This window comes from Bufo bufo, chromosome 4 (assembly GCF_905171765.1).
Source record: "Bufo bufo chromosome 4, aBufBuf1.1, whole genome shotgun sequence".
Lineage (NCBI taxonomy): Eukaryota > Metazoa > Chordata > Amphibia > Anura > Bufonidae > Bufo > Bufo bufo.
In genome coordinates, this window is record NC_053392.1 from 464,652,807 (window position 1) to 464,680,803 (window position 27,997).

A 27,997-nucleotide genomic window follows, 5' to 3' on the forward strand; every position below is an offset into this window, starting at 1 on the left:
AGTAGCCTGTGTTCTTTAGTTGTAGTGTTGTCTACAATCCTGGATACTCTCTTGAACTGGGAGCTCAAGGGATTTTTTTCATGCTGCCAGGGTGAAAACTGGAATAGTGTAACAAACTGTTGCGATCTGTGGGTTTAGTGTAGAGGTGTGTAACCTCCTCCTCTCAGATATACCCCTCCTGCATACACTGGGCTAATCAGTTTTAGCTTAGTGTCTTTAGGAGGTGGACCTCCCTGCTTTGCGCGGTGTCTTCTTTTGTTATTTTACCTTTTTTCCTCTAAAAGGGAACCTGACACCTCAAAAACGCATATAAAACTGCCAGTATTGCCTCATAGTAGTCCCCAGTCTGTTAATAATCATATGTTTTATCCGGTAGTCTGATGCTCCATAGATTCAAAAAACGATGTTTTAAGCGCCATCAGCTCTATCTTGCCGGTCAGTTTGAAGTCAAGGGGGCAGTGGCTTGCTTGCTTTAAGTCAAGGTAAGCACGCCCCCTAACTGTTCCTTCTTTTGTTAGATTGACAGCCTGCAGTGCGGCCGGGATCGTATAAGTGTCGCGCATGTGTGCTGCGCTCCTTGGTTAAGCGCGATCCTGTCTCCGCCTGTTAGCTGTGTTTCAGTGGTGCACTGCGCATGCGCGAGACTTATGCGATCCCGGACGCACTGCAGGCTGTCAATCTAACAAAAGAGGGGACGGTTAGGGGGCATGCTTACCTTGACTTGAAGCAAGGAAGCCACTGCCTCCTTGACCTCAAGCTGACAGGCAAGATAGCAGGGGCCGCGCGTGCGTTGTTTGCTCCCATTCACTTCTATGGGAGCAGCGCTTGGTGGTAGATGGACCCCGGGAAATCCGGGGTCCTCCAGCCACAGCTCTCCCCACTCTGTTCTCGTTGTATACCGTACATCCTGTCGTGTTACTCACTCGGGTGGATTAATTACCACTGGATGCCTTGCACTCTGTAGCATTGCCCCCTCTCTTAGGTGGCATAAATGCACTACCACTGTATACTGTACAGCTTGTAGCATTACCCCCCTCCATAGGCGGCGTAATTGCACGACCACTGGAGACTGTACAGCCTGTCGCATTATCCCCCTCCATAGGTGGCGTAATCGCACTACCACTGCATACTGTACAGCCTGTTGCATTACCCCCTCCATAGGTGTAATCGCACTACCACTACATACTGTACAGCTGGTCGCATTACCCCCCTCCATAGGTGGCGTAATCGCACTACCACTGCATACTGTACAGCTGGTCGCATTACCCCCCTCCATAGGTGGTGTAATTGCACAACCACTGCATACTGTACAACCTGTCACATTTACTCCCTTCATAGGTGGCGTAATTGCACGACCACTGGATACTGCACAGCCGGTCGCATTACCCCCTTCCATAGGCGGAGTAATTCCTCTATTACTGGATAGGATATCCTGCGTTACCTACTCCCACAAGTTCAGTAATCACATGAACAGGTGAAGTAATTTAACCACCATTGGATACTATATCTACTACTCCACAGCACCAGATACTATATTTCCTATCGTATTCTTCCTCTTCCACGGGGGGTGTATGCCAAGAGACGGTACCTACTATTACCCGGTCCTCCCCCACAAGCGGAATACTGGATACTGCAGCTACCGCATGTTAGCACTCCGTACCATGGCTCCTACTGAACAATCTGGACCTTGGGTGGAGTATTTGCGTTAGTACTACATACCATGGCTCCTACTGTATGGTCTTCTCATCGGGTGAAGTATGGTGTCATCACCGTATACTATGGAAGGTGGAGTATTGCACTAGTTCCTGTGGCTACTCCTGTCTGGCCCCATTCTCAGGTGGAGAATTTGCCTTGGCCCTAAGTGCCTTTTCTACCACTGTGTGGTTCCCTTCTCAGGCTCAGTGTTTACATTCACCCTGCAAGCCATAGTGGCACTCGCATTGCTTTCCTCCTCACTCCTTGCATTTGCACTGGATATGGTTCTGTGGTTTCTACCACATTGCCTTCTGTTCCATTCCATGTTTTGGCACTGGCTCTGTATGTTGTAGCTTCTACCGCTTCTCTCCTTCTGTAGGTGGAACCCTCACACTGGTCCTAGGTGTGGTGATTGATTGTGTCTACATTCCCTCTCAGGTGGATCTCCGGCTCATTTCACGTGACCAGTGGATGCTGTTGCACCAGTAGGTGGGGTCTTTATGCTGGCGCTTGCAGTTTTAGCTGATTCGTCGACTCATTCCTGATGACATGGTCATCTGCAGTACTTCCATTCTCTGACCAGGTATTTGCATTAGTATGCATGCTATAGCTGATGAGTCATTCACTTCTGGTGCGCACTATTGCGGGGTTTTCCCTGGTTGGCATAACCTCCTCGTTTCTGTGACATTTGTCTACCACATGGTTCCCATTTCAAGTGGGACATTGGCGCTAACTGGTGACGGTGTAACACCATCAGCACTGCTTCTTTTAAGAGATGAGTAATAGCTTTGACATGTCCTTATGTAGGAGACTTTCCTATTCAGGGAACATAGTGTGCATCAACTGCTTTTTCCTCCTCACCGGACGGAGCTATGGTGCTGTCGCATGTTGTCAATGCTAATAGATTTTTCTTGCTGGAACGCAACACCTTTTCGACGTTATGCCCCTCCACAAGAATTGCGCTCCCCCAGATGCTGTTTCTGTCTCCCTGGCCAGTATCCATACTCCTAAGGTTGGATTCTTACTGTTCTGGAACACCTGCACAATTTTTTCTTATGTCCAGATTTTCTCAGGTGTTTTTGTGACGTAGGACATAGTCATCACATTCTCTCCTGGAGAAGTTTTTCTCCTATCTCGGACCAATATGTGCATTCCGCTGATGACCTTTGTCCCCTTCAGGCAGAGTCTCTACACGATGACTGTAGATGGTCTCCACACCTCTGATATGTTTGGCATCAGCTTTGCTTCTACCTATCACTACAGTATTTTTGTTAGTCAGCCAACAGTTGGGTCTGCTTGATCTAGGCAGTTTTCAGAGTATCAAGCAGCTTCTTTTGTTAGAAGCTTTACGACAAGTCTCTACGGCTCTAGGGCATCTGTCTTCCACAGTACCTGCTCCTTAGGGAGCGTTTCCTTTTTAAGCAGAGATGTATGCTGCGATCCTTACCTTTTTGGATTGGCTTCTATGAGTGTATTCCGGTGAATGTATGTGCTCTCTCTCATGTATTGTAGCCTGCTCTCTTTTAACAGTGCGGTTGCTCAGTTTCCTTAGGCTGTCTAATGCCAATCATGGTCCTGGATCCAGCATCACTCGCAGTCTTCCTTTTATCCAGTGACGGAGGTTGCTTTGGCTAAACTCTTCTGCCGCATTGTTCTCTGCTGCACGGCTGGGATGCTATTGATCCCCGAGGACTCCCCATTTGCCTATAGTTTTTCATTTTCTACCTCTGGTTCCTGTTGTGGCTTTTTGTCCTCATTGCCCATCCCTTATCTCTGTCTTGATGAGTGATCATATTCCATATTTTTTAGTCTCTTCTCCTGCTGGATTCTTTACAAGGGAGTGGCTACTCGCTATTTTATCTTTATCTATTTATCTTTTACAAATTGGCCCACAGGGGTCTCTTTACGTACCTGGGAGATCCCTACAGGACTAGTCCTCTGCCAGTTGCCTAGTAATTCATCCCAGTTTTTCCAGGGTTGAAGTATGCCATCCCGATACTTACACATTTGGTAAGGTCGTGTCTGGGTCTTCCTGTTGCTCGTTTGCCTGGTCTCGTGCATACCCAGATTCTACAGGCTCATTTCTGTTGATTTTAAATACTCCTCGGTTTTCCATGGGGCCTATTGTCATGCAAGACATTCCAATTTCCAGTCCAGGTCCCCACAGCAATTCTGTGGTGCTCGTTATCTGAAAATACCTTCCGCACATCATCTTCAGTCGTCAGACATGCTTATCCTTCTTGTGGATATTATGTGGTGATATCCACATCTTCTGAAGCCTCTTGAGCCCTTGGAATTCGTTTAACTGGGTTTTCCTCTTTTTGCCCAGTCGAAGACGCCGTGCGTTCAACGCTCTCTGGCTGGCCTTCCTGGTTCATGCTCATCCTGTGCTATTCAGGGTTCCTGTACATCCTTGCCCCACATTTCTGTGCAGGATCCCATGGCCAACCTTAGATTTGTTCTAGTCTTTTATTCCCTTCCCATGGTACTGCTTTGGAACGTCCCATGGTCTCCTGTGTCCCTCAATGATACGAGCGAGAAAATAGGCTTTTTTGTGCTTACCTGTAAAATCCTTTTCCCGCTGAGTTCATTGGGGGACACAGCACCCACCCAGTAAGTACGTACGTTGCTGGTTCTTTTTGATGGGTCCCACCTGTTCTCGGTTCTGACCCATCTCCAACTCTTTCTTACAATTGGTGTCTGTTGGCTTCTCCTGGCTGCTCCTACTGCTTTTGTACAAACTGATTAGCTCAGTGTCTGCAGGAGGGGTATAGCTGAGAGGAGGAGCTAACACATTTTTTTGCCCAATGTCGCCTCCTATTGGCAGCAGCAGCTATACCCCATAGTCTCCTGTGTTCCCCAGTGAACTTGGAGAGAAAAGGATTTTACAGGTAAGCACAAAAAATCCTATTTTTGCATGAATGCCATTTCTGTGCCAGCCTCACCACTTTCTCGAAAAGGAGGGGGTGGGGCAGTGGCCCCACCACATTCACCTTCTACGCCAGTTTTGTGTCGTAGAAGAACACTGAAATCTATGCGAGCCAGGGGTTTTCACTTGAGGCGCAGAGACTGCCAGATGCTGCACCTAATTTATAAGGAGGCTTACGCCGTGTCATAAATTCACAGTATCCGGCATCGTGCTGGGGTGTCATAGCCCAACATACACCGCCAGGCTATGATAAATCTCCCCCTGTATATTTATATGTCCTTAACGTTGTGTATGTGAGATGATGCATACATTCTGCTAAATGTATGTACTCAAGGAAGCAAACCTCTGCCTATAACCATTGCCCCACAATCCTAATCTGTTGGAATCCTTTACAGATTAGACTCACATTAGCGTTTTCAATTCCGCTATTGAGATCAGTCATAGGATCTCAATAGCGGAAGAAAACACTTCAGTTTTGTCTATATTTGTCAATGGGGACAAAACGGAACTGAACGAAACAGAATGCATTCAATTCCATTTGGTTGTGCTCCCATCACGGACAGAATAACGCTGCAAGCAGCGTTTTTCTGTTCTCTATGTGGTGCGGAGCAAGCCAGATCCGTCCTGACACACAATGTAAGTCAATGGGGACGGATCCGTTTCATCTGGCACAATAGAAAACTGATCCGTCCCCCATTGACTTTCAATGGTGTTCATGACTGATCCGTCATGGCTATAGAAGACATAATACAACCAGATCCGTTCATGACGGATGCGTGCGGTTGTTTTATTGTAATGGAAGCGTTTTTGCAGATCCATGACGGATCCGCAAAAAACGCTAATGTAAAAGTAGCCTTAGATCAGTCATGGATCCTGTAAAAACTGATCTCCTGTCACCAGTGTGAACAGAGCCCAGTTAGTCCAGCTGAATGGCTCAGATATAACATTATGGGGTTGTCCTAAGATATTAACAGATCACCTATCCACTCCAATGCTGCACCATTCATTTATTCAGAGTACCCTATTCTTCTGATCTGTGGGGATCTCAGCATTTGGACCCCCACTGATCAGATTCTGTGAATAAGGGCTTGTTCACACGAACTTGGCGTGTTTTGCGGTCCGCAAATTGCGGATCCGCAAAACATGGATGCCGCCCGTGTGCCTTCCACAATTTGCGGAACAGAACAGACGGCCCTTTTATAGAAATGCCTATTCTTGCCCACTAAACGGACAAAAATAGGACCAGACTCCTAATTTTTGTGGGGCCACGTAACGAAGCAACGGATGCGGACAGCACACGGAGTGCTGTCCGCATCTTTTGCGGCCCCATTGAAATGAAGGGGTCCGCACCCGAGCCGCAAAAGATGCGGCTCGGATGCGGAACCAAACCACGGTCCTGTGAACGAGCCCCGAGGGATATGTTTATAGCTTGGGACAACCCCTTTTATATTTGTGAATTGTTTTCATGCCATCTATATTAGAGAATGTAATCATCATTAATAACATGTTGTTCTTCCAGCAGACAAAACCATTTCCGTGACCTATTCAAATGGAGACCTGTGTGGAAAAGAGCAAAGATTCTCTACTACCATAAATCTGATATGTAAGAATATAACTGGCAAACCTGTGTTACAAAAGTAAGTGGTTCATAGAGTGGTCACACATCTCCCAGCCTTTGTGAGGCCACATACACTACCAGAATGATAATAGAACACCTGGAAAACTTAATTCCAAACCTGAAGACTATTGTTTGTCACTGATGGCTGCCTCAGAGTTTGCAGAAGGGCTGGAGAGCGCTTACTGCCATTATGTATACACACAGGTGTTGGATGCTATCAGTTACCATAACTGTTCCTGTCTAGTAATTGTGGAAGGAACCTTGACCTGCCTTCGGTATGTTCAGGATATTGTGGAACCAGTCCTACTGCTTTATTTTATTTTTTTGACTCTGGAGACATGGTGTTCAACCAAATAACAGCCGACCAAACACTACCCGTGCTACACAACATACTGTTCAGAGTATACTAGCAACTCCCCTGGCTCGATCACGAAATCTCTCCACCATTTAGAACGTCTGGGGCTGGATAGGTTGATGGATCTCCCATGCACAATGCCAACAACCACCTTGGCTGAACTACAGGTCCAATTTGAAAGAGCTTGGAATGACACACGCCAGGAGGATATCCAGCATTTGTATGACCATTACTATTTGTGCATAACATTCTTCCGGCACTCGTCTCCATAGAAGCAGATGCTTTTATTCATTCGTATTAAAACAGACCTACATGTTTCAGATAACCAAACGTTTCCTTACTCATGGACCATGAATAAGGATACAGTACGTTTGTTATAATCATCATTTCTGTAGCTGTGGGTGCTAACTTTTAATGTGAATGAATAAAAGCATCTGTTTTTAGGAGTGCCAGAAGTAGGTTATGCACAAGTGTATGACCCTGAGCCCACACGGAGATCCGAAGAAACGTTCTGATGCAGGGGGAAGATTGTGGAACTGAACTAGGGCAGTGGTGAGCTGAAACATTCATGTTATCATGGCCATTACCATGGCAGAGCGCCAGCCTGTATCACAGCAAGGGGAGATGCCACCCAGTATTAATGTGACTCTGCGTCAACATATTCCCTGCTGGAGTACCCGAAGGAAAGGGCACACCGCTGTGGTAACGTGATCATTGTCCTGGCACCCCTAGCATCGGTCAGTCTTTTTTTCAATCACATGAAGCTTTCCAGGTGTAGTTTTTTTCATTTTCTGGTAGTGTATATTGTTCAACATGTGGACTAAGTAACTTCTCTGCCATCTCAGTTCCTGTATACCTCCTCTCTAGATTTGTTGATTCCTTTGACTCTTATACTATAGACGAATGTATTTGCTTTCTGTGTCCGTTCCGTTTTTTTTTGCGGACCGTATGCACAACCATTCATTTTAATGGGTCCGCAAAAAAAAGGAAGTCACTCCTTGTGCTTTCCGTTTCCGTATGTCCATTCCGCAAAAGAAAATAGAACGTCCTAATATTGTCTGCATTACGGACAAGGATAGTAAAGTTATATTAGGGGCTGGCTGTTCCGTTCTGCAAAATACGGAATGCACATGGACGTCATCTGTATTTTTTGCAAAATTCATATGGTCGTGTACATTAGCCCTAAAGCTAACATTGTATTAATATGGCCTTAGGTATTCGGTGATATTTGAGACACTCCCAATATGCCTATTAGAGTTGTACCTACCAGCACAGCTTAGCTAGAGAGTTCATACAGCACAGAAACAGATTTTTTGCCACGGGATATTTGTAATAATGAAAAATTTTATATCTACCACTCCAAACCCCCTCCGTTCGAGCTCCGCTGCAGTGATAGCATGCCTTATAACACACATGACTGCTGAAGCTAGTCATTGTCCACAGCAGTATAAAACACAGGACCACTGAGGTCAGTGATTGGCTGCAGCAGTCACCGGTAGTATACGAACATGTCACTGCTGCAGTCAGAACAATAAATCCTGGTGGAAGGAGTGGCTGTGCTGGAACAAAAAAATAAAAATATGTCTCGGACACCCCCCTGTAATGACATTGTAGGCGATATTACTTATGAAACACTCCTTTTCTCTTAAAACGTTACTCCTATTTCAGACACTGACCATTGAGATGTCTCCAAATGATAAAATGATTTGTAAGGGAATTGTTATATATAGTGTAGGTTCACTGTGTTGCTTGTAGTCTCAGCTCTCTTTTTAGTATTATGTTATCCAGGTCTTGAAACCTAATGTGGCATCTGAATCGAGGAACTATTGGACCCCATATTGGATTCAGTGGTCCTGCTAAAACTGTTGAGACCCCCTGACATCTAATGTGTGTAGATGGCTTACACATAAGATAAGTGTTGGCTGTATGTATAGTAGATGGGAGTTTATTGGTATTATTTTTATTATTATTTATTCTAGGTACGATACACAGTCTTGTCACTACTACATTCAGTGGGAGACACGAGCAGCATGTGCGGTTGTTCCAAAAGAAGTTACAATGACAAATGGAATAATCCATTTAGAAAATGGTGTAAATATCAATTTAACCAGGATCTACATCAAGTAAGTGTGAAAAGGGATTCGGTTGGTTTTATCCAGTTTAGAGTCTGCATATAATGGTTAATGGAGGTTTTTATTTTCCATTTTATTTTCCAAGTTTTGGATCAGGTACAAGATGATAAAATGCAGTACATGATAAAAAAAATCTATTATCTATGTAGTTCAGGAACCAAAGAGGAAAAGAGGCTAGGGAGTAGATGGTTGTGGGTTGTGAAAGCTTGATCATTATGTATATTATCCATCAAATGATTTGCCCCAGATTGGAGAAAATCCAGCCTGCAATGGAGTGGGGTGATTTATTGGGTATTTTATTAACCTCTTCCTGACATAAGACGTACTATTACTAATTACCATTTTGACGTCCCTGATAGCCGGGCCCCCGCTGTACCAGCCGATGGTGGCAGATTAACCCCTTCTATGCCGCGATCAGCACTGACCGCGGCATAGAAGGGATTTGCGGCAGGTGAGGGAGCCCATCGGGTCTCCGCGCTGCTGTGGCGGGGATCCAATGGGTGAGAAGGCTGCCCGATGCCTTGCACGGCATAGGGACCTGCCTTCTACGGGTGCCCAGAAGATTCAGCCTTAGGCTGGGTCTCCTAGGCCAGTGTTTCCCAACCAGTGTGCCTCCAACTGTTGCAAAACTACAACTCCCAGCATGCCCGGAGAGCCTTTGGCTGTGCAGGCATGCTGGGAGTTGTAGTTTTGCAACAGCTGGAGGCACACTGGTTGGGAAACACTGTCCTAGGCAACCTGTTAGTGTATGACTCAGTGTAATACACTAACAGGCAATGCATTACAATACAGATGTATTGTAATGCATTGCAGAGGGGATCAGACCCCCAAAAGTAAAGTCCAAGGGTGGGGAAGAAATAAAGTTAAAAAAATGTAAAAAAAAGAGTTTTTAATAAAAAAAAAAAAACGTTTCAAGTAAAAAGAAAGATTTTATATTACAAAAAAAAATATGAAAACACACACACATATTAGGTATCGCAGCGTCGTAATGACCGGCTCTATAAATATATCACATGATCCACCCTATCCGATAAACACTGTAAAAAAAATAAAAAAGATTAAAAAAAAACATTTTTGTCACCTTACATCACAAAAAGTACAACACCAAGCGATCAAAAAGGCTTATGCCCCCCAAAATGGTACCAATAAAACAGTCACGTTATCCCACAAAAAAAGAGCCCCTACGTAAGACAATCGCCCAAAAAAACTATAGCTCTCAGAACATGGAGACACTCAAAAATAATTTTAATTTCTTTTTCAAAAATGCAATTATTGTGTTTAAATTGAAATAAATAAAAAAAAGTGTACATATTGGGTATCGCCGCGTCCGTAACAACCAGCTCTATAAAAAAAATCACATGACTTAACCCCTCAGGTGAACACAGTAATAAAAATAAAAACCATTTTTTGTCACCTTATATGACAAAAATTGCAACACCAAGCGATCAAAAAGGCATATGCCCCCCAAAATTGTACCAATAAAGTCATCTCATCCCGCAAAAAAGCCCCTACCTAAGACAATCGCCCAAAAAATAAAAACTGACTCTCAGACAATGAAGACACTAATATATGATTTTCTTTTTTTTTTTTGCTTCAAAAATGCTATTATTGTGTAATAAATGTGAAATAAATAAAAAAGTAGATATGTTAGATATCGCCATGTCCGTAACAAACTGCTCTATAAAAATATCACATGACCTAACTCTTCAGATGAACACCGTAAAAAAATAAAAATTATAACTGTGCCAAAAAAGCTATTTTTTGTCACCTAACCTTATTTAAAGCGCAACACCAAGCGATCAAAAAGGCGTATGCCCCCCAAAATAGAATCAATCAAACCGTCATCTCATCCCGCAAAAAATTAGTCCCTACCTAAGGCCCCTATCACACGGGCGAGAATTCTGCACGGGTGCAATGCGTTCACCTCACTGAATCCGGACCCATTCACTTCAATGGGGCAGTGCAGATGAGCGGTGATTTTCACGCATCACTGCTGCCTTGCGTGAAAATCGCAGCATGTTCAATATTCTGCGCTTTTCACGCAACGCAGGCCCCATAGAAATGAATGGGTCTGCGTGAACATCGCAAGCATCCGCAAGCAATTGCGGATGCGGTGCGATTTTCACACATGGCTGCTAGGAGATGATAGGGATGAGAAACCCCATTAAAGTCTAATAGCTGTATTTTATTCCCTTATAACATGTTTATAAGGGAAAATAATAGCATTCTTATTACAGAATGCATAGTAAAATGTGCCTTTTTAGGGGTTTAAATAAATAAATAATTAACTTGCGCCATTCACTTGTTCGCGCAGCCAGCATTGTCTTCTTTCAGGACCTGCAAAAGGACCTTTGACGTAATCTCGTTCACCACGTGGTGAGCGCGGTGACGTCAGCGCAGATCCTGCTGAATTACGATAGAAGGATCTTCTATCTTCATTCAGCAGGACCTGCGCTGACGTCACCTGAGCGCGATTACGTCATTAAAGGTCCTTTTGCAGGTCCTGAAAAAAGATGATGCCGGCTGCGCAAACAAGTGGATGGGGTGAGTTAATTTTTTTTTTTTTTTCTTTTAACCCCTCAAGGCATATTTTAGTAAGCAATTCTGTATTAAGAATGCTATTATTAAGGGAAAATAATAAAATGAATAGAACACCTAATCCAAACCCGAACTTCAGTGAAGAAGTCCAGGTTCGGATGTGGGTTCCACATTCAGTTTTTTCTCACGCGCATGCAAAACGCATTGCACTCGCGCAGAAAAAAACTGAACATCGGAACGCAATCGCAGACAAAACTGACCAATTGCTGCGTGCCTACTCGCGCGGGTTTCCCACAATGCACATGTGACACATCCGTAGCAAATCCTGGATGCCCGTGTGAAAGAGGCCTAAGACAATCGGTCAAAAAATAAAAAAGCTATGGCTCTCGGACTGTGGAGACACTAAAACATAATTTTTTTTTTGTTTAAAAAATGTTATTATTGTGTAAAACTTAAATAGAAAGTATACATATTAGGTATTGCCACGTCCGTATCGACCTGCTTTATAAAAATATCATGTGACCTAACCCCTCACGTAAATGCTGTAAAAATAAATAAATAAAAACTGTGCCAAAACAGCCATTTTTTGCTTACCTTGTCTCACAAAAACATAATATAGAGCGATTAAAAAGCATATGTACCATAAAATAGGACAGATAAAACGTCACCTTATCCCCTAGTTTCCAAAATGGGGTCACTTTTGGAGTTTTCTACTGTAGGGGTGCATCAGGGGGGCTTCAAATGGGACATGGTGTCTAAAAACCAGTCCAGCAAATCTGCCTTCCAAAAACCATGTGTCAGTCCGTTCCTTCTGCGCCCTTACATCAGTTTATGAACACATGTGGGGTGTTCCTGTAACCTCAGAAGTCAGGGAAATAAATATTGCGTTTATTTGGCTGTTAACCCTCGATGTGTTAAAGAAAAAAATGGAAATGGAAAATTCTGCCAAAAAAGTGAAATTTTGAAATGTCATCTCCATTTTCTTTAATTCTTGTGGATCATCTAAAGGGTTCACAAAGTTTGTAAAACCAGTTTTGGGTAACTTGAGGGTGTAGTTTCTACAATGGGGTCATTTTATGGGGGGGGTTTCTATTATGTAAGCCCCACAAAGTGACTTCAGACCTGAACTGGTCCTTAAAAAGTGGGGTTTTGGAAGTTTTCTTTAATGTTTTTAGAATTGCTTCTAAAATTCTAAGCCTTCTAACGTCCCCAAAAAATAAAATGACATTTACAAAACTATGCAAACATAAAGTAGACATATGGGAAATGTTAAGTAATAAATATTTTATGAGGTCTCACTTTGTTTTAAAAGCAGAGAAATTGAAATTTTGAAAATTGCTAATTTTTCTAAATGTTTTGTAAATTTTGCATTGTTTCATAAATAAAGGTGAAATATATTGACTCAATTTTATGACTGTCATGAAGTAAAATGTGTCATGAGAAAACAGTCTCAGAATGTCTTGGATAAATAAAAGCGTTCCAAAGTTATTACCACATAAAATGGCCTTGGCAGGAAGGTGAAAACTGGCCCCCGGGTAGAAAGGGTTAAATTACCCACTGGACTGTTTACTTGGCATCACTGATGATGTGCCTGTCCACACACCTGTTGCAGTAAATCACAGGCCTCAGCACTTTCGAGCCGTACACCACTGAAGCCAGTAATTGGCTGCAGTGGTCACGTCATTGGTGTAACCATGTAAACAAAGCCCCTCTCCCCTGGCTAGATTTTTGTCCAATCTCAGATATCTCCTTTTAATTGATTTGTGGGGATGTTATATAAATAACTAGCTGGTAGTAGACAATACACTGGTTTGAAATTCTTATCTCTGGATACAAAGTTCTACAAAATAAGACAAAGATTATGTGGTACCACATGTGTCAGATGTTTCCACTCTTCTGCATTTCAGGAACCATAAATCTTTTTATTGTTGACAGCTGTATGAGAATTTGTTTTTTGTATGATTTTTTTTTTATTTTATTTTTATTTTTTTAGGGCCACATTGTTGAGGTGCATCTAATGTATTATGTAACATTTATTAAAGATGTTTTCCCATCTAAAGTTATATATCCGATATATGCAGGTTCCACCTCTGGGAGCCGCTGCTATTTCAAGCCTTTCAGAAGTTTTATAGCAGTGACTGGAGAGAGGCATTTAGCCTGTTTTCCGTTCATGGCAGTGCGCAATGGGTCCCATTTTTGAAGTACCCATTGGATTCGTTATGTTTTTTTGTCCGATAGAAATGTTAGATTTCTGCAGTTATGTAAATCATTACAGGTGTGGCTTTATCAGACACAGGGTCTGATGACCTCATGGTGACGTTTATAAAAAAAATAAAAAATAAATGCCATAAATATTTAATAGGTATGGGTTTCACCTCTGAGAAACTGCTTCTACACTCATTGGCAAAAAATAACACACCAAGAAGGAGTTGTTGAAATCGAATGAAAGGGTGATATTATGGTATATGTAAGTGGTTAAAATATTAAAGGGAAAGGATAAAGTTTATTGGGGAAATCTCTACACTGGGCAGGGGAAACATCCCCTCCTGGTCTACCTATTGACATGAATTTCTGTGACTTTTAAGTTCATTACATATCCACTAACAGCAAACCATGAAATTGAAGGTTTGTAAAAAAAATAAATAATAATTTATAAAAACACAATCACCCCATCATTTAAACACGTAATATAGACACTGAAACATAAAAAATAAATTTCTGTCCCCACAGGTCTTATACAGCTAGTGGTGATATAAGGACCAAAGATAAATACATATATGAAATTCAGCTTTCTGGAAATGAGAACTCAACCTATCCGAAATGTAACAAAGCCAGCATATGTCAAGTAAAGACTACTGAGGACTTTACTCGGGCTGTCGGCTCTGCCGGAAATGCAAAGTATTACCTTGATGGTAAGAAAATTGTTCCTTTTTATCCTTTTATCTTGCAAGAGCAATGTTCTTTTTATTTATTTTTTTATTTTTATACACCTTTCTAAGTCTTTGAAGTAGAACTTTATTATTTTCTGTTTAAGTGGGATATTCTGCAGTAAAAGGTATACATGGAAATGTATGTGTTTTGAGGCTTTATACACTATTTTTTTATCTCCTTAACTACTGTGCGTAAATGCTTTCTCAGTGGGCGTTCTCCTAAAACATATGGCTCTAGCAGCTGCATAGAGAAGCACAGAAGTATTTTGTATTTCTGCCTGCTTGATAAACTTCACAAATGTGTGATAACATAACAGAATATTGCCTTAACTACTATATGGGCACCTTTTGATTAATTTAATTTGAAATGCCTGTATTTGTGTTTAAGATATGTATCGTATATATTTTTTGTTAGATTTTTATTTTATTTTTATGTTTCAGCTTTTACGTATCCGTTTATGGCAAGTGGTCAAATCTGTCACACAAGCTCTTAACAGCTCAATCTCCATCCACTCCTATATTTGCATGAACAATCTTTTCACCCCTTCAAGAGCAGGCGATTTGGGGTTTTTCACTTCCAGCCTTCCCAAATACATAGCTTTTTTGTTTTTCCATTCACAGAGGACTTGTTTAATGCGGGATAAGTTGTACAGGTGAAACTGGAAAAATTTGAATATCGTGCATTTATTTCAGTAATGCAACTTAAAAGGTGAAACTAACGTATGAGATATCTCACTTTGCATGTAATGAGTCTATTTCAAGCCTTTATGTGTTATAATTTGGATGATTGGGGTTTTCATAAGCTGTAAGCCCTAAAGTTACAATTTTGAGGTACCCTTTGCTCAGGGGGTATGGATCAATCAGCTGACTAGAGAGTGACACTTTGAGCCTAGAATATTGAACCTTTTCACAAATTTTAATTTGCATTACTAAAATGAATTGACTTTTGCACGATATTCAAATTTTTCGAGTTTCACCTGTACTTTCTAATGACATCATTTATGGTTGCATCTAGTGGCAAAAATTCCAAGTGGGGTGCAATTATAAAAAAAAATAAGCCACAATTCCGACACATTTTTATGGGTTTTGTCTTTACAGCGTGTCTTATGTGGTAAAACTGACCTGTTACTTTCACTCAATGGGTCAGTACGATTACATCGATACCAGATGTGTAGTTTATGATGTGTTTTAATACTGGAAAAATATTTTTTTTTGCATCACCATATTCTGACCTCCTTAACTTTTTTTTATTTTAAAGGATAACTGTCATATTTTCATTTAAAAAAAAATCTATTTTAGCATATGTTACTGCTGCAGCAGCATTATGCATAAAGCAATCTTTAGTTTCTTCACTTACCACAGTTTTTCTTGAGGTTTTCCCCTTAGTTAGGGCTGTTTTGAATCCTACATTGTGAGGATCTTCTCAAGATGGCTCCTCTGCCAGTTCTCTGAGACCAAAACTGCATTCCCTCAGGTCACATACAAACTTGCTGTAGCCAGCAGCTTCCTGCCAGCCAATCAGATTGGATTACTGAGAGACACGCCTCCTCACTCTGAAGCCTAATGCAGGCATGCAGTGTGAAGGACCGCCCCTCTGTCTTCCTAGCCGGAGACAGATGAGCCATTAGAAAGGGACAGAGGACATTAATGAAATCTGTTATTATAAGGTAATTACAGATATTTTGGCAATCATTGACAGTCTAACTTAGGTATACATGCCTTGCTCTAATAAACTAGCAAATAAAAAAAATATGACAGTTACCCTTTAATGTGTACAGAGCTGTCTGAGGGCACATATTTCTGCAAGCGATCTGTACTTTTCATTAATACCATTTTGGGGTATTTATCACTCTGATTTTATAAAATTTTTTGTGGGAGATGAAATGACCAGAAAAAGGTCAAATATGCAATTTTGACTTTTTTTCCGTCTAAAATGCAGGTCTTAATAAATGACCCCCTATATTCCTATGGAGCCAAGAAACTAATTTGTGGCAGCCTCGTATCACTCAGGAGTACAGAAGCTGCTGCACACTACACCCAGCTCCCCTGAATCTCGCTAAGGGGAGCTGTCAAATGGCGAATGCCATCACATTTGACCACAGCATATGACTGGTTAAATTTATGCGTTTTGACATCATCATCACTCCTATACGTTAGTCCTGGGTGCTATTGCGCCATGTGCCATTTTTAAATTACTTGAGGCAGTTGGGAAGAGGTTAAGCTCAGTTATCATCAAATTATCGCTCTCGCTCTCTTGCGCTCTCTCTCTCTCTCTCTCTCTCTCTCTCTCTATATATATATATATATATATATATATATATATATTATATATATATATATATATATATATATATATATATATATATATAAATCTTTTTTTGACTGGACAGACCAAAGCTTCTCACCATTCAGTGTGGTTGAATCATTTTTATATTACTTTTCGTCTTTACAGATGATGACTTGGATGTTGTTTTCACCTCAAGCTCAAAGTGTGGTAAAGACAAGACAAAAAACGCCACCTCTTCTATATTGTTACGTTGCAGCCCATCCCATGGGGAAGGACAACCAGAATTCCTACATGAAACCGCTGACTGTCAGTATCTGTTCGCCTGGTACACCTCTGCTGTTTGCCCACTAGTGTAAGTTGCAGCACACATCTTTGGTTCTTCATCAACCATTAGTGGACATCTTCTACATTCCTTTGTTTGAAATGTATCTGTCATGTTAAATGGAATTTCCTATTGTAAAAATATTGCTGGTTTGGTTCACAATGAGCATAAAAAAGAAGAATCGGTACTCTCCTCTCTGATCCACTGCCTTGGTCCCAGCTTGTCTCTGCTTCCTGATCCTGTCTTAACACACACAGAATGCCCGCCTAGGCAATCACTGGCTGAGCCAGGTCACTGCTCCATAAAATAATTGGCTTATTGGGCATTTGCAGGCATTTCCTGCATGTAGAGAGACCAGTGGGGACACAGGCAGCGGTGGAGAGTTGGTGAGATGAGCATCTTTTTTTTTTTTTTTTCCAATCCATTGTATGCCCTCTGCCACTTCTTTTTTCCCTCTGGAAAACCCCTTTAATATTGCTGCTTCTTACATTTTTAACCAGAATATTGATGTTAAATAGCATTGTACATTTTGTGTATAATTTTGCATATTGTTTTGTGTGCTTTACAGTCCAGAAGAAATCGGTGACAAATCTGATAATGAGAATCAATTTCAAGGCCTATCTGGTAGGAGCCAAGCTGTGGGTGCCGTTCTCAGCATTCTTCTGGTGATTCTGGTGGCATGTCTAGTTGTGCTGTTGTTGTACAAGAAAGAAAGAAGGTGAGTCCCTTTAGTTTTTTATTAATTGTTACATAAACTTTATTGTGAAATACTATGTTAATTTTATTTTTTACTTTTTTTTTTTATAAGATGCAATAATCTTACAACCCAGCCCAAAAGCTTTTCTCCAGATTGGTACCCTAAAATGCGTCTGCTATACTGAGCTACATTGCCCATCTTTCTTTCTTTTTTATTGCCTCATTTGTTAACTAATAGTCTGTAGAAGTGTTCCTCATCTCCAGCCCTCATGGCCCACCTTAGTATTGAGCAGGTGATATAATTAGTAATTCATTCTGTGAGAGATTCTCAAATCACGACCCTCAGATGGGTCCTGAGGACTGGAATTGAGGAACATTGGTCTTTAAACTATGAGGAAGTCTCCAGTTTATCTGGTGCATTCCTGGTGGACATACAAACATTTGGTTATTGATATTAGATCATATTTCATACCTTACAAGCTTAGATTCAGGCAAACAGCTGTCTGTACAGTGAAAAAGATGGAAATATGTGGGTTCTTTCAGTGGGAATAAATGCCTGGAAGTGCTGATAGAGGAATGCACATTGGTGACCAAAAAATGTGTTCTATAACCATAAATATGACTGACAATGATTGTTAGCTACTTCATGTCTTATTGAAATGGCACTCTACGCTTTTTCTGCAGATTTCAGGAGCTAAGTGCGCCCTATAGTCTATGAAATTACATATAGATGACTCCACTCATTCCCATTCATTCACTGGTGGACTGACACACTGGTGAAGGACTTATTGAAGAGATATGAATGAGAATTTTTATGATTGGCACTCTGCTAGGTGGAAAACGGGGGACCCAAAGTATTTTTTCCATTGGGGTCTTTTTGTAGTCAGTGCAAGTGTGTAGTCAGTGCCTCCAGTGCAGACGATTTATCAACACTTGAGGCTATGTTCACACAAATAAAATCCGTTGCGGATTCCATCATGGAAAATGTCAGTTCTGCCAGCAAAATGCTTCTAATGGCTTTCCATTGACTTAAAAAAAACAAACGCCATTATGTGCACATGGTGATGGTTTTTTTTCCGCCGCTAAATTGAGATCTGAATCTGAATTGGCATGTTACTTAGAAACAAATTGTTAGATGATTTTGTGGTCAATGGGGAAGCAGATAAAACACTAGCAGTTTTAGAAGCATTTTTAATGTTGTTTCTGCCACCAAAAATGCTTTTGAATTATATCCGAACCTAGAGCAAGATGAAAAAACTGCTGGCAAAACCTCTTCCGAATCCCCAGCCAAATACTCTTCTAAAAAGCTTGTAATACTCCTCTGAATCCATCATTAAATTAGAAATATGCCACCAAAAAAACAGCTAGTAATCTGCTACTGATTTTTCTCCTGTGAATTGTGTGAACTTAGCCTGAAGAAAAAGTGAAGTCACCTACAGCAACCAGTAAGATTCCAGATATGAAACCTAGTTGGTTGCTATAGGCATCTGCTCCACTTTTTATTTGAACTGTAGTTTCTGAATCTAACATATATACCTTTTAGTGCTGAAGCACGTTTGCTTATTTGGAAGTAAATCTCTGGGATCTCTCTGAGTTCTACTTTGACATTGATTAACATGGAGACTGCAATTTTAATTTGTAAACTGGTTTTACTTGTTGACATTTCTGTGTTTTATTTGAAGGGAAATGGTTATGTATAAGCTAACCAACTGCTGCCGGAGAAGTTCCAGCGTGTCCTACAAATATACAAAGGTAATGATCGCTTTTCACTGAAATCCCAGAATGGCCACTTACATAAATGACATTTCAGCTGGAGATGTAATTTTCTGTACTTGTAGGTGCAGGGGATCAAGTGTCTGGTTAGTTATTGTGCTAATTTCTATCATAAAGGAGGTTGTGCTTTGTAAAGTTCCTATTTAGGAAACTAGTATTTTGGAGAGAATAGGAGAAGCAACTCATAATGACATCACCTTTTAAGATGCTCTGTTTTGGAATAGTTTGGAATTACATACAGTGGATACAAAAAGTCTATACACCCCTGTTAAAAATGTCAGGTTTCTGTGATGTAAAAAAAAATGAGACAAAGATAAATCATTTCAGAACTTTTTTTCACCTTATAATGTGACCTATAAACTGTACCACTCAATTGAAAAACAAACTGAAATCTTTTAGGTAGAGGGAAGAAAAAATATTAAAATAATATGGTTGTACAAGTGTGCACACCCTTAAACTAATACTTTGTAGCACCTTTTGATTTTATTACAGCACTCAGTCTTTTTGGGTATGAGTCTATCAGCATGGCACATTTTGACTTGGCAAGATTTGCCCACTCTTCTTTGCAAAAACACTCCAAATCTGTCAGATTGCGAGGGCATCTCCTGTGCACAGCCCTCTTCAGATCACCCCACAGATTTTCAATCAGATTCAGGTCTGGGCTCTGGCTGGGCCATTCCAAAACTACTTCTGGTGAAGCCATTCCTTTGTTGATTTGGATGTATGCTTTGGGTCGTTGTCATGCTGAAAGATGAAGTTCCTCTTCATGTTCAGCTTTCTAGCAGAAGCCTGAAGGCTTTGTGCCAATATTGACTGGTATTTGGAACTGTTCATAATTCCCTCTAGCTTAACTAAGGTTTGGCGCCAAATATATCTTTTTTTAAAATTATGGCCAAAAAGTTCAACCTTGGTTTCATCAGACCATAACACCTTTTCCCACATGCTTTTGGGAGACTTCAGATGTCTTTTTGCAAAATGTAGCCGCGGTGATGGACCATGTGATTGGAGCATGTGATCTTACGTCACCAAAGGTCCTTTAGCCCATAGTTCATCTTTTGAGAAGTAAAGAAGAGACCGGGACTTACGCGAACAAACGGAGAAGGTGAGTTAATTTTTTTTATTTTTTTTAACCCTCAACTGATCACTTACTATGCATTCTGTTTTCAGAATGCTACTATTTTCCCTTATAACCATGTTATAAGGGAAAATAATACAGTGAATAGACTGTCACCTAGCAACCATGCGTGAAAATCGCACAGCATCCGCACTTGCTTGCGGATGCTTGCGATTTTCACGCAACCCCATTCACTTCTATGGGGCCTGCGTTGCGTGAAAAACGCAGAATATAGAGCATGCTGCGATTTTCACGCAACGCATAAGTGATGCGTGAAAATCATCGCTCATCTGAACAGCCCCCATTGAAATGAATGGGTCCAGATTCAGTGCGGGTGCAATGCGTTCACCTACCGCATTGCACCCGCGCGGAAATCTCGCCCGTGTGAACGCAGCCTAAGAGTCTCGACACAGCAATCCAAAGTGCAAAGCTCCCTGGGAAACAGTAATATGCAAAATAACTGTGGAGCCCCCGTTACAGGCAGGGCCGCTGATAGAAATCATGGGGCCCCGTACGGCATACATGACGGGGCCCCCTTCAGCTCCACCCCCTGATCCCTCCTTCAGCCACACCCCTGGCCCCGCCCTTGGCCCCTCCCCAGACGCCGCCTTCTGTAAGCCCTGTAAGGCTTCATTCAGACGTCCGGATGCGTTTTGCGGATCCGATCCATCTATCAGTGGATCCGTAAAAATCATGCGGACGTCTGAATGGAGCTTTACAGGGGTTGATCAATGACAGGGGGGTAATCAATGACAGGGGGGTGATCAGGGGGCCCCACCTGACACAGACGCTGACCCCCACCTGACACAGACGCTGACCCCCACCTGACACAGACGCTGACCCCCACCTGACACAGACGCTGACCCCCACCTGACACAGACGCTGACCCCCACCTGACACAGACGCTGACCCCCACCTGACACAGACGCTGACCCCCACCTGACACAGACGCTGACCCCCACCTGACACAGACGCTGACCCCCACCTGACACAGACGCTGACCCCCACCTGACACAGACGCTGACCCCACCTGGCCACCTCACCTGACACAGACGCTGACCCCCACCTGACACAGTCGATGTTGCACGGTCTTCGGCTTCTTTTGGCAACTCGTGACGCGCAGTATGCGACGGTCGGAAGCCTGTCAATCAAATAGGAACGCCCAGTCCCGCAGAAGACCTACCCGGAAGCGGCGGTAAAAAAAAACAGCCGACAAGCTGGCCGGGACTTGATTCCGGGACTGAGCAGAGGAGCGGGCGCGGGAGAGAGAAGAGAAGAGATACTCTTCCGCGCCCGAAACAGAGGAAATAGTCCCTACAGGCACAGCAAGCAGGCAGGTAGTACTGAGCGACGATTTAAAAAAAAAAAAAAAAAAACGTAGAGCGCGGGGGGGGGGGGGGGAGGATCTGGGGCGTTACGTTGACTAGCGGTCAGGGCTGTGGAGGTTTTTTTTTTTTTTTTTTTTTTTAAAAAAAACATTAATTGTCGAGGCTGCCCGGGCCCCCCTGCCAGCCGGGCCCGGTACAACTGGGCCAGCTGTACTGGCCTATCAGCGGCCCTGGTTACAGGTCTTCAACACAGTGAAAGCTAGATATCCCTCAAAGGAAGGAAAACCAAGCAAAGGGGTGTCCCCATTACAGAGATCACCAAATCCACCATATTAAGTGGCCCCTATGTCAAGATCCCGCTCTTTTACAAGCTTTAAGGATGTGACAGGGAAGACCTAAGCCAGTTATCCATCCACAGACAGCTGTTTCGGGGTGTTGGCCCTCATCAGTGTGGAGTAGGATTCTTGCTAACTGGGAGCAATGCTTTGGAGACTACTCAAACAAAACAATAGCTGACCTTAGGGAGACCAGCTATAAACCATGCAGAACAGGAAAATTCAACTAAGATGGTATCTGACTCCAGACAGGATATCACATGTAAGTGCAGGTGCAGAATATTCGGCTAGTTGCTGGAGAGGCTGTGATCAAAAAGGAACTCCATCCCACATGTGGTGGTTTTGCCCAAAAATCCATTCCCTGCTCCGTTCTCCCGCTATGCCTTCCGGTATCTTCGGTCACAAAGTTATCGTAGGCGGAGTCTGCCCTTGTTCTGCTGTAGCGCTGGCCAATCACATTGCAGAGCTCACAGCCTGGGAGAAAATAACCTCCCAGGCTGTGAGCTCTGCGCTGCAATTGGCCAGCGCTACAGCAGAACAAGGGCAGACTCCGCCTACTATAACTTAGTGACTGAAATCTCTGCCTACTATAACTTACTGAGCGAAGATACCGGAGGGCATAACGGGAGAACGGAGCGGCGCCCAGGGATAATAAGTGCAATGAGATCCTGGGTGCCACTCTCCATGTCTGTATACTTAGTTCACATTGTCATAATAGGTGAAAGGTCCTCTTTAACTATATTATGCATTGGCCTAGCTCATATCCATGTCAGTCCCCCCCTTTCTCCGGTGCAATTCTGTATGGTACTGGTCCGGTCCACTTGCCGCCAGTATCGGTATCCTCAGTTATATCATGGTTGTGGCAATTTGTAAGTAGCAACATGTCAAGATGAAGAACAACGTAGTAGGTAATGTTGCGATCTTATGTAGCGCGATTACAACAGCTTTTAGACTGCAGCCTAAAATTAATTCTGGTCAGTCCATGACCAGTTTGTATAGTATGGTCTCAGTACCACTGATGTAGGGCTATGTTTGGTTTGTGCTGAACTACATGGAAACATTCTGCAGATTGATGACTGTATTTACTGTATGTAATATGCACATATTGACAAAAATAATACAACCATGTAGAAATGTCCGATTGCTGCAAAACTTGGCATGCATTTATGTCTCAGGCATAAGTGTAAATAAAGATATGTTATGATTATACACTGGGTCTTGCCCACAAGAGGGTGTAAAAGTGTTTCCTCCACTTCCCTGTCAAAAGGCTCTCAGAGGTTACTTTTGGGTAGTGTATTACTTGGTGAGAGATTGTTGACTGTCTAACATGCTTCTATGACTCGAAGATATTTTGATCAGTTGGCAGTTTTTGAGGGGGTGTGCATAATTGGACTGAGTGAAGTAGGATGGTCATTTCCAGAAAATGTCCGCCATTTAGGCCATGAACACATGGCAAACAGGCTCCAAATGGCCTGGACAGACTGGCAATAGTGAGGATTGTTTGATCTGCCGACAATCACGAGCAACTCCCACAGTTTCATTGTCTATCATCCAAACACAGCTGGCACCTTCATTACACACCCCTTACTCTTCTGCCTGCACAATTTCCAGGCGTTTCCAGAAGGAAATTTGCAATCATGGCTCCCACTATTTGTCCCGCTATTGCCAGCCAGCCATTATTGCCTTCATTTGCAGTGGTGTCTGGAACGAGGAACCTAGACTGCTACAGACTGGAACTGTATCATCTAGTCACTAATTTATTTTCTGTTTGGGATATGACAGTTGGTTTTAAGTATGGAGGCCTCTTCGTAAGAACTTCAGTAAACACATCCTTTCCCTCTTTTTATATGGTAATCGCTTACATATATCATTGTTACATTCACAACTCCTTGGTGCATTATTTTTTTGTCAGTGTGTAAAAAGCAGCACAGTATTCCTGCTGTGAAGATTGAGTTCTGGAGGTGGTTTTCAGTCTCGGTGTAAATAATTATTTCACTTTCACTGACGGGAACCACAGCTCTTTTAAATGGTCGCGAGTTGGAGCAGAAAGTATGCAGTGCCTTCAAAAAGTATTCGTACCCGTTGAACTTCTATATTTTTTCACGTTACACCCACAAACTTAAAAGTATTTTATTGATACTTATTTTATTGATACTTTATGTGATAGATCTTTGTGATAGATCAACACAAAGTAGCAAGTATGTGTGAAGTGAAAAGAAAAGAAAATGATACATGGTTTTCAAAATTTTTAATAAATAAAAATCTGAAAAGTGTGGAGTGCATTTGTATTCAGCCCCTTGTACTCTGATATCCCTAAATAAATCCAGTGTGACCAATTGCCTTCAGAAGTCTTTTAATTAGTTAAGAGTCCACCTGTGTGTAATTTATTCTCAGTATAACTACAGCTGTCCTGTAAAGGCCTCAGAAGTTTGTTAGTTATCAGCCTCACGAAAACAAAGTAACACACCAGACAGGTCAGGGATAAAGTTGTGGAGAAGTGTAACACAGGGTTAGGTTATAAAAAATACCCCTTGTATCTGAGCACTGTTCAATCCATCACCCGAAAATAGGAGTATGACACAATTGCAAACCTACCAAGACCTCTCCATCGACCTAAACTGACAGCCCAGGCAAGGAGAGCACTAACCAGAGAAGCCGCCAAGGGACTCATGGTCACTCTGGAGGCGCTGCAAAGATCCACAGCTCAGGTGGGAGAATCTGTCCACTTGGCAACATTAGTCATGTACTGCACAAATCTGGCCTTTATGGAAAAGGGGCAACTGGGACAGACTGGCCATAGACCCCACAGGGAGATTTCCTGGTGGGCCGATGACCAGGGGGCCGCCTAAGCCACCGGTCATTTACATAGCGATCTGATGCTCTCAGCATTTATTAATGCTAGGAACATCTGCTACTTCTGCTCCTGGCTAGCAGAAGAAAGTGCCCTCCTGCATTCAACTGTACTGTGATAAAGTGAAACATGGTGCTGGCAGCATCATGCTGTGAGGATGCTTTTTATTAGCAGGCACGCAGGTCAGAGTTGATGGCAAGATGGATGGCGCTAAATACAGGGCAATCCTGGAAGAAAACCTGGTAGAGGCTGCAAAAGACTTGAGACAGGAGCAAAGGTTCACCATCCAGCATGACAACGATCCTAAACATACAGCCAGAGATTAGGGATCGACCGATATAGATTTTTTTTAGAACAGATACTGATAACCTGTGAACTTTCAAGCCTATAGCCGATAACTTATACCGATATTCTGTGCATTTTCATTTTTGATTAATTTTTTTATTTTTTTCATTTTACAGCGTTTAGCACATATATACAGTACAGACCAAAAGTTTGGACACACCTTCTCATTCAAAGAGTTTTCTTTATTTTCATGACTATGAAAATTGTAGATTCACACTGAAGGCATCAAAACTATGAATTAACACATGTGGAATTATATACATAACAAACAAGTGTGAAACAACTGAAAATATGTCATATTCTAGGTTCTTCAAAGTAGCCACCTTTTGCTTTGATTACTGCTTTGCACACTCTTGGCATTCTCTTTATGAGCTTCAAGAGGTAGACCCCTGAAATGGTTTTCACTTCACAGGTGTGCACTGTCAGGTTTAATAAGTGGGATTTCTTGCCTTATAAATGGGGTTGGGACCATCAGTTGCGTTGAGGAGAAGTCAGGTGGATACACAGTTGATAGTCCTACTGAATAGACTGTTAGAATTTGTATTATGGCAAGAAAAAAGCAGCTAAGTAAAGAAAAACGAGTGGCCATCATTACTTTAAGAAATGAAGGTCAGTCAGTCAGCCGAAAAATTGGGAAAACTTTGAAAGTAAGGGCTATTTGACCATGAAGGAGAGTGATGGGGTGCTGCCCCAGATGACCTGGCCTCCACAGTCACCGGACCTGAACCCAATCGAGATGGTTTGGGGTGAGCTGGACCGCACAGTGAAGGCAAAAGGGCCAACAAGTGCTAAGCATCTCTGGGAACTCCTTCAAGACTGTTGGAAGACCATTTCAGGGGACTACCTCTTGAAGCTCATCAAGAGAATGCCAATAGTGTGCAAAGCAGTAATCAAAGCAAAAGGTGGCCACTTTGAAGAACCTAGAATATGACATATTTTCAGTTGTTTCACACTTGTTTGTTATGTATATAATTCCACATGTGTTAATTCATAGTTTTGATGCCTTCATAGTCATGAAAATAAAGAAAACTCTTTGAATGAGAAGGTGTGTCCAAACTTTTGGTCTGTACTGTGTGTGTGTGTGTGTATATATATATATATATATATATATATATATATATATATATAGTTTGGACTTTTTGGATGTGGCAATATGTGATGTTTATTTATTTGTTGTTTATATATTTTATATGTAAAATTGGGAAAGGGGGTGATTTATACTTAATATTTTGGTGGGTTTTTTTTTTTTTTTTACTTTTTATTTAATAACAATCCCCCTTCCCTTCCCTTAGGGGCTATAATCTGGGATCTTTTAATCCCTTGTCCTATTCACCCTCATAGAGCTCTATTAGGGTGAATAGAACTTCACTCCCTGCTGCCCTGTGCATAGTACACATGGCAGCCAGGGCTTCAGTGGCGTCGTGGCTGCCATGGTAACTGTGACAAACTCCCCTCTTTTGAGGTTACCACGAGTGCTTAGAGAGGACTACTTACCAGCCTCTTACCATGCGATTATGGTCCCATGTTGAATGCACCGGTTTTGTGCAGAAAAGCCATGAGTACAGCCAGGCCAAAGAGACTTGTACTAACTTTTGAATTCCTGGTCTAATTCGTGCCATTTTGGGATGTGGTAAATGTCTATGTGTATTGTAAAGGGTGGGACATTGTATGTTTGAGTAAGTGATGTCTGTTCCATTGTCTCTCTGTGTGTATTGGCGATTGTCCTTTGTCCTGGAGACAACGGAGTTGTAATTCGATTGTCTCTCAGGACAGAGGGCAATGTGTATTCTCCTGCCTGTGTTGATTATGTTAACCGTTGTGTACCATGATTATATCACATGCAGACGGGAGGAGACTATGTGGGTTGTAACTTTTGTGTTATGGGTTAATGTATGTTTGTTGTGGGTGTCTCCCTTGCATGGGAGCAGGGGATAAAAGCAATTGTATTTTTTCAATGTGAGGCCTTCCAGTAAAGTATTTCTAGCATTCAGCTTGGGCTAATGTATAGACTTATTTGGCGATACCAGCGATAATAGCGATTTATTGCTCGGTGGATTATTTGGCTGTGCTATTTCAAGGGGAGAAGGGAATACTAGACGGTGACACGGATGATACCGTCACAGTAACTGATTGGAGTCCCAGGATTACACTGCTGGGGCTCCGATCAGAAGCTGCCACTGCCTCCAATGAAGAGGAGGGGAGGGGACCCTGTGGCCACTGCCACCGATGACTTTAAAACTGGGGGGGAAGGGGGGGCACACTGTGCCGCCAATGTTTTTAATACTGGGGAGGGTGCACTGTGCCACCAATGATGATAAACGTTTAATACAGGAGGTGGGTGTGTCGGCACAGAATCACATAGCTGACACCCTGCCTCTGACAGGAAGCTGCGGCACCTGAGGAGTTAACTGCCGCTAATCGCAGCTTCCTGTCATTTAGACTGGGCAACTGTATGTGTATTAGACTTTAATTATCATTGGTGGTGCAGAGCGCCTGCCCCTCCTCCTCCCATCTCTCCTCATTGGCAGCGTGGCACTGTGGGGAAGAAGAGTGACTCGTTCTCCCCTGTGCTGCTAAGAAAACATGAGCGCGCTGACAGCAGCCCGCTCATGTTCTGTGATAGCGCTCTGGACGCATTATCAGCATATCGGCAAAGTTAGATGCCGATACCGATAACTTAAAAAATCATGAATATCGGACGATAATATTAGATCCCTACCAGAGATACAATGGAATGATTTAGAGCAGG

The 27,997-nt window shown here is 42.3% G+C and overlaps 1 protein-coding gene across 2 annotated transcripts in view; it reads left to right on the forward strand.

Annotated features, from left to right (window-relative positions):
• Positions 1-27,997, forward strand: part of IGF2R (insulin like growth factor 2 receptor) — a 231,858-nt gene that overhangs the window by 199,863 nt on the left and 3,998 nt on the right. The window contains exons 41-46 of one of the 2 annotated variants that reach the window (XM_040429474.1): positions 6,144-6,261; positions 8,577-8,720; positions 13,998-14,179; positions 16,650-16,836; positions 17,375-17,524; positions 19,185-19,254. In XM_040429474.1, the coding sequence (XP_040285408.1) occupies positions 6,144-6,261; positions 8,577-8,720; positions 13,998-14,179; positions 16,650-16,836; positions 17,375-17,524; positions 19,185-19,254 (851 nt within the window). The remainder of the gene's footprint in view (positions 1-6,143; positions 6,262-8,576; positions 8,721-13,997; positions 14,180-16,649; positions 16,837-17,374; positions 17,525-19,184; positions 19,255-27,997) is intronic. The other variant, XM_040429475.1, reaches the window with a different exon arrangement.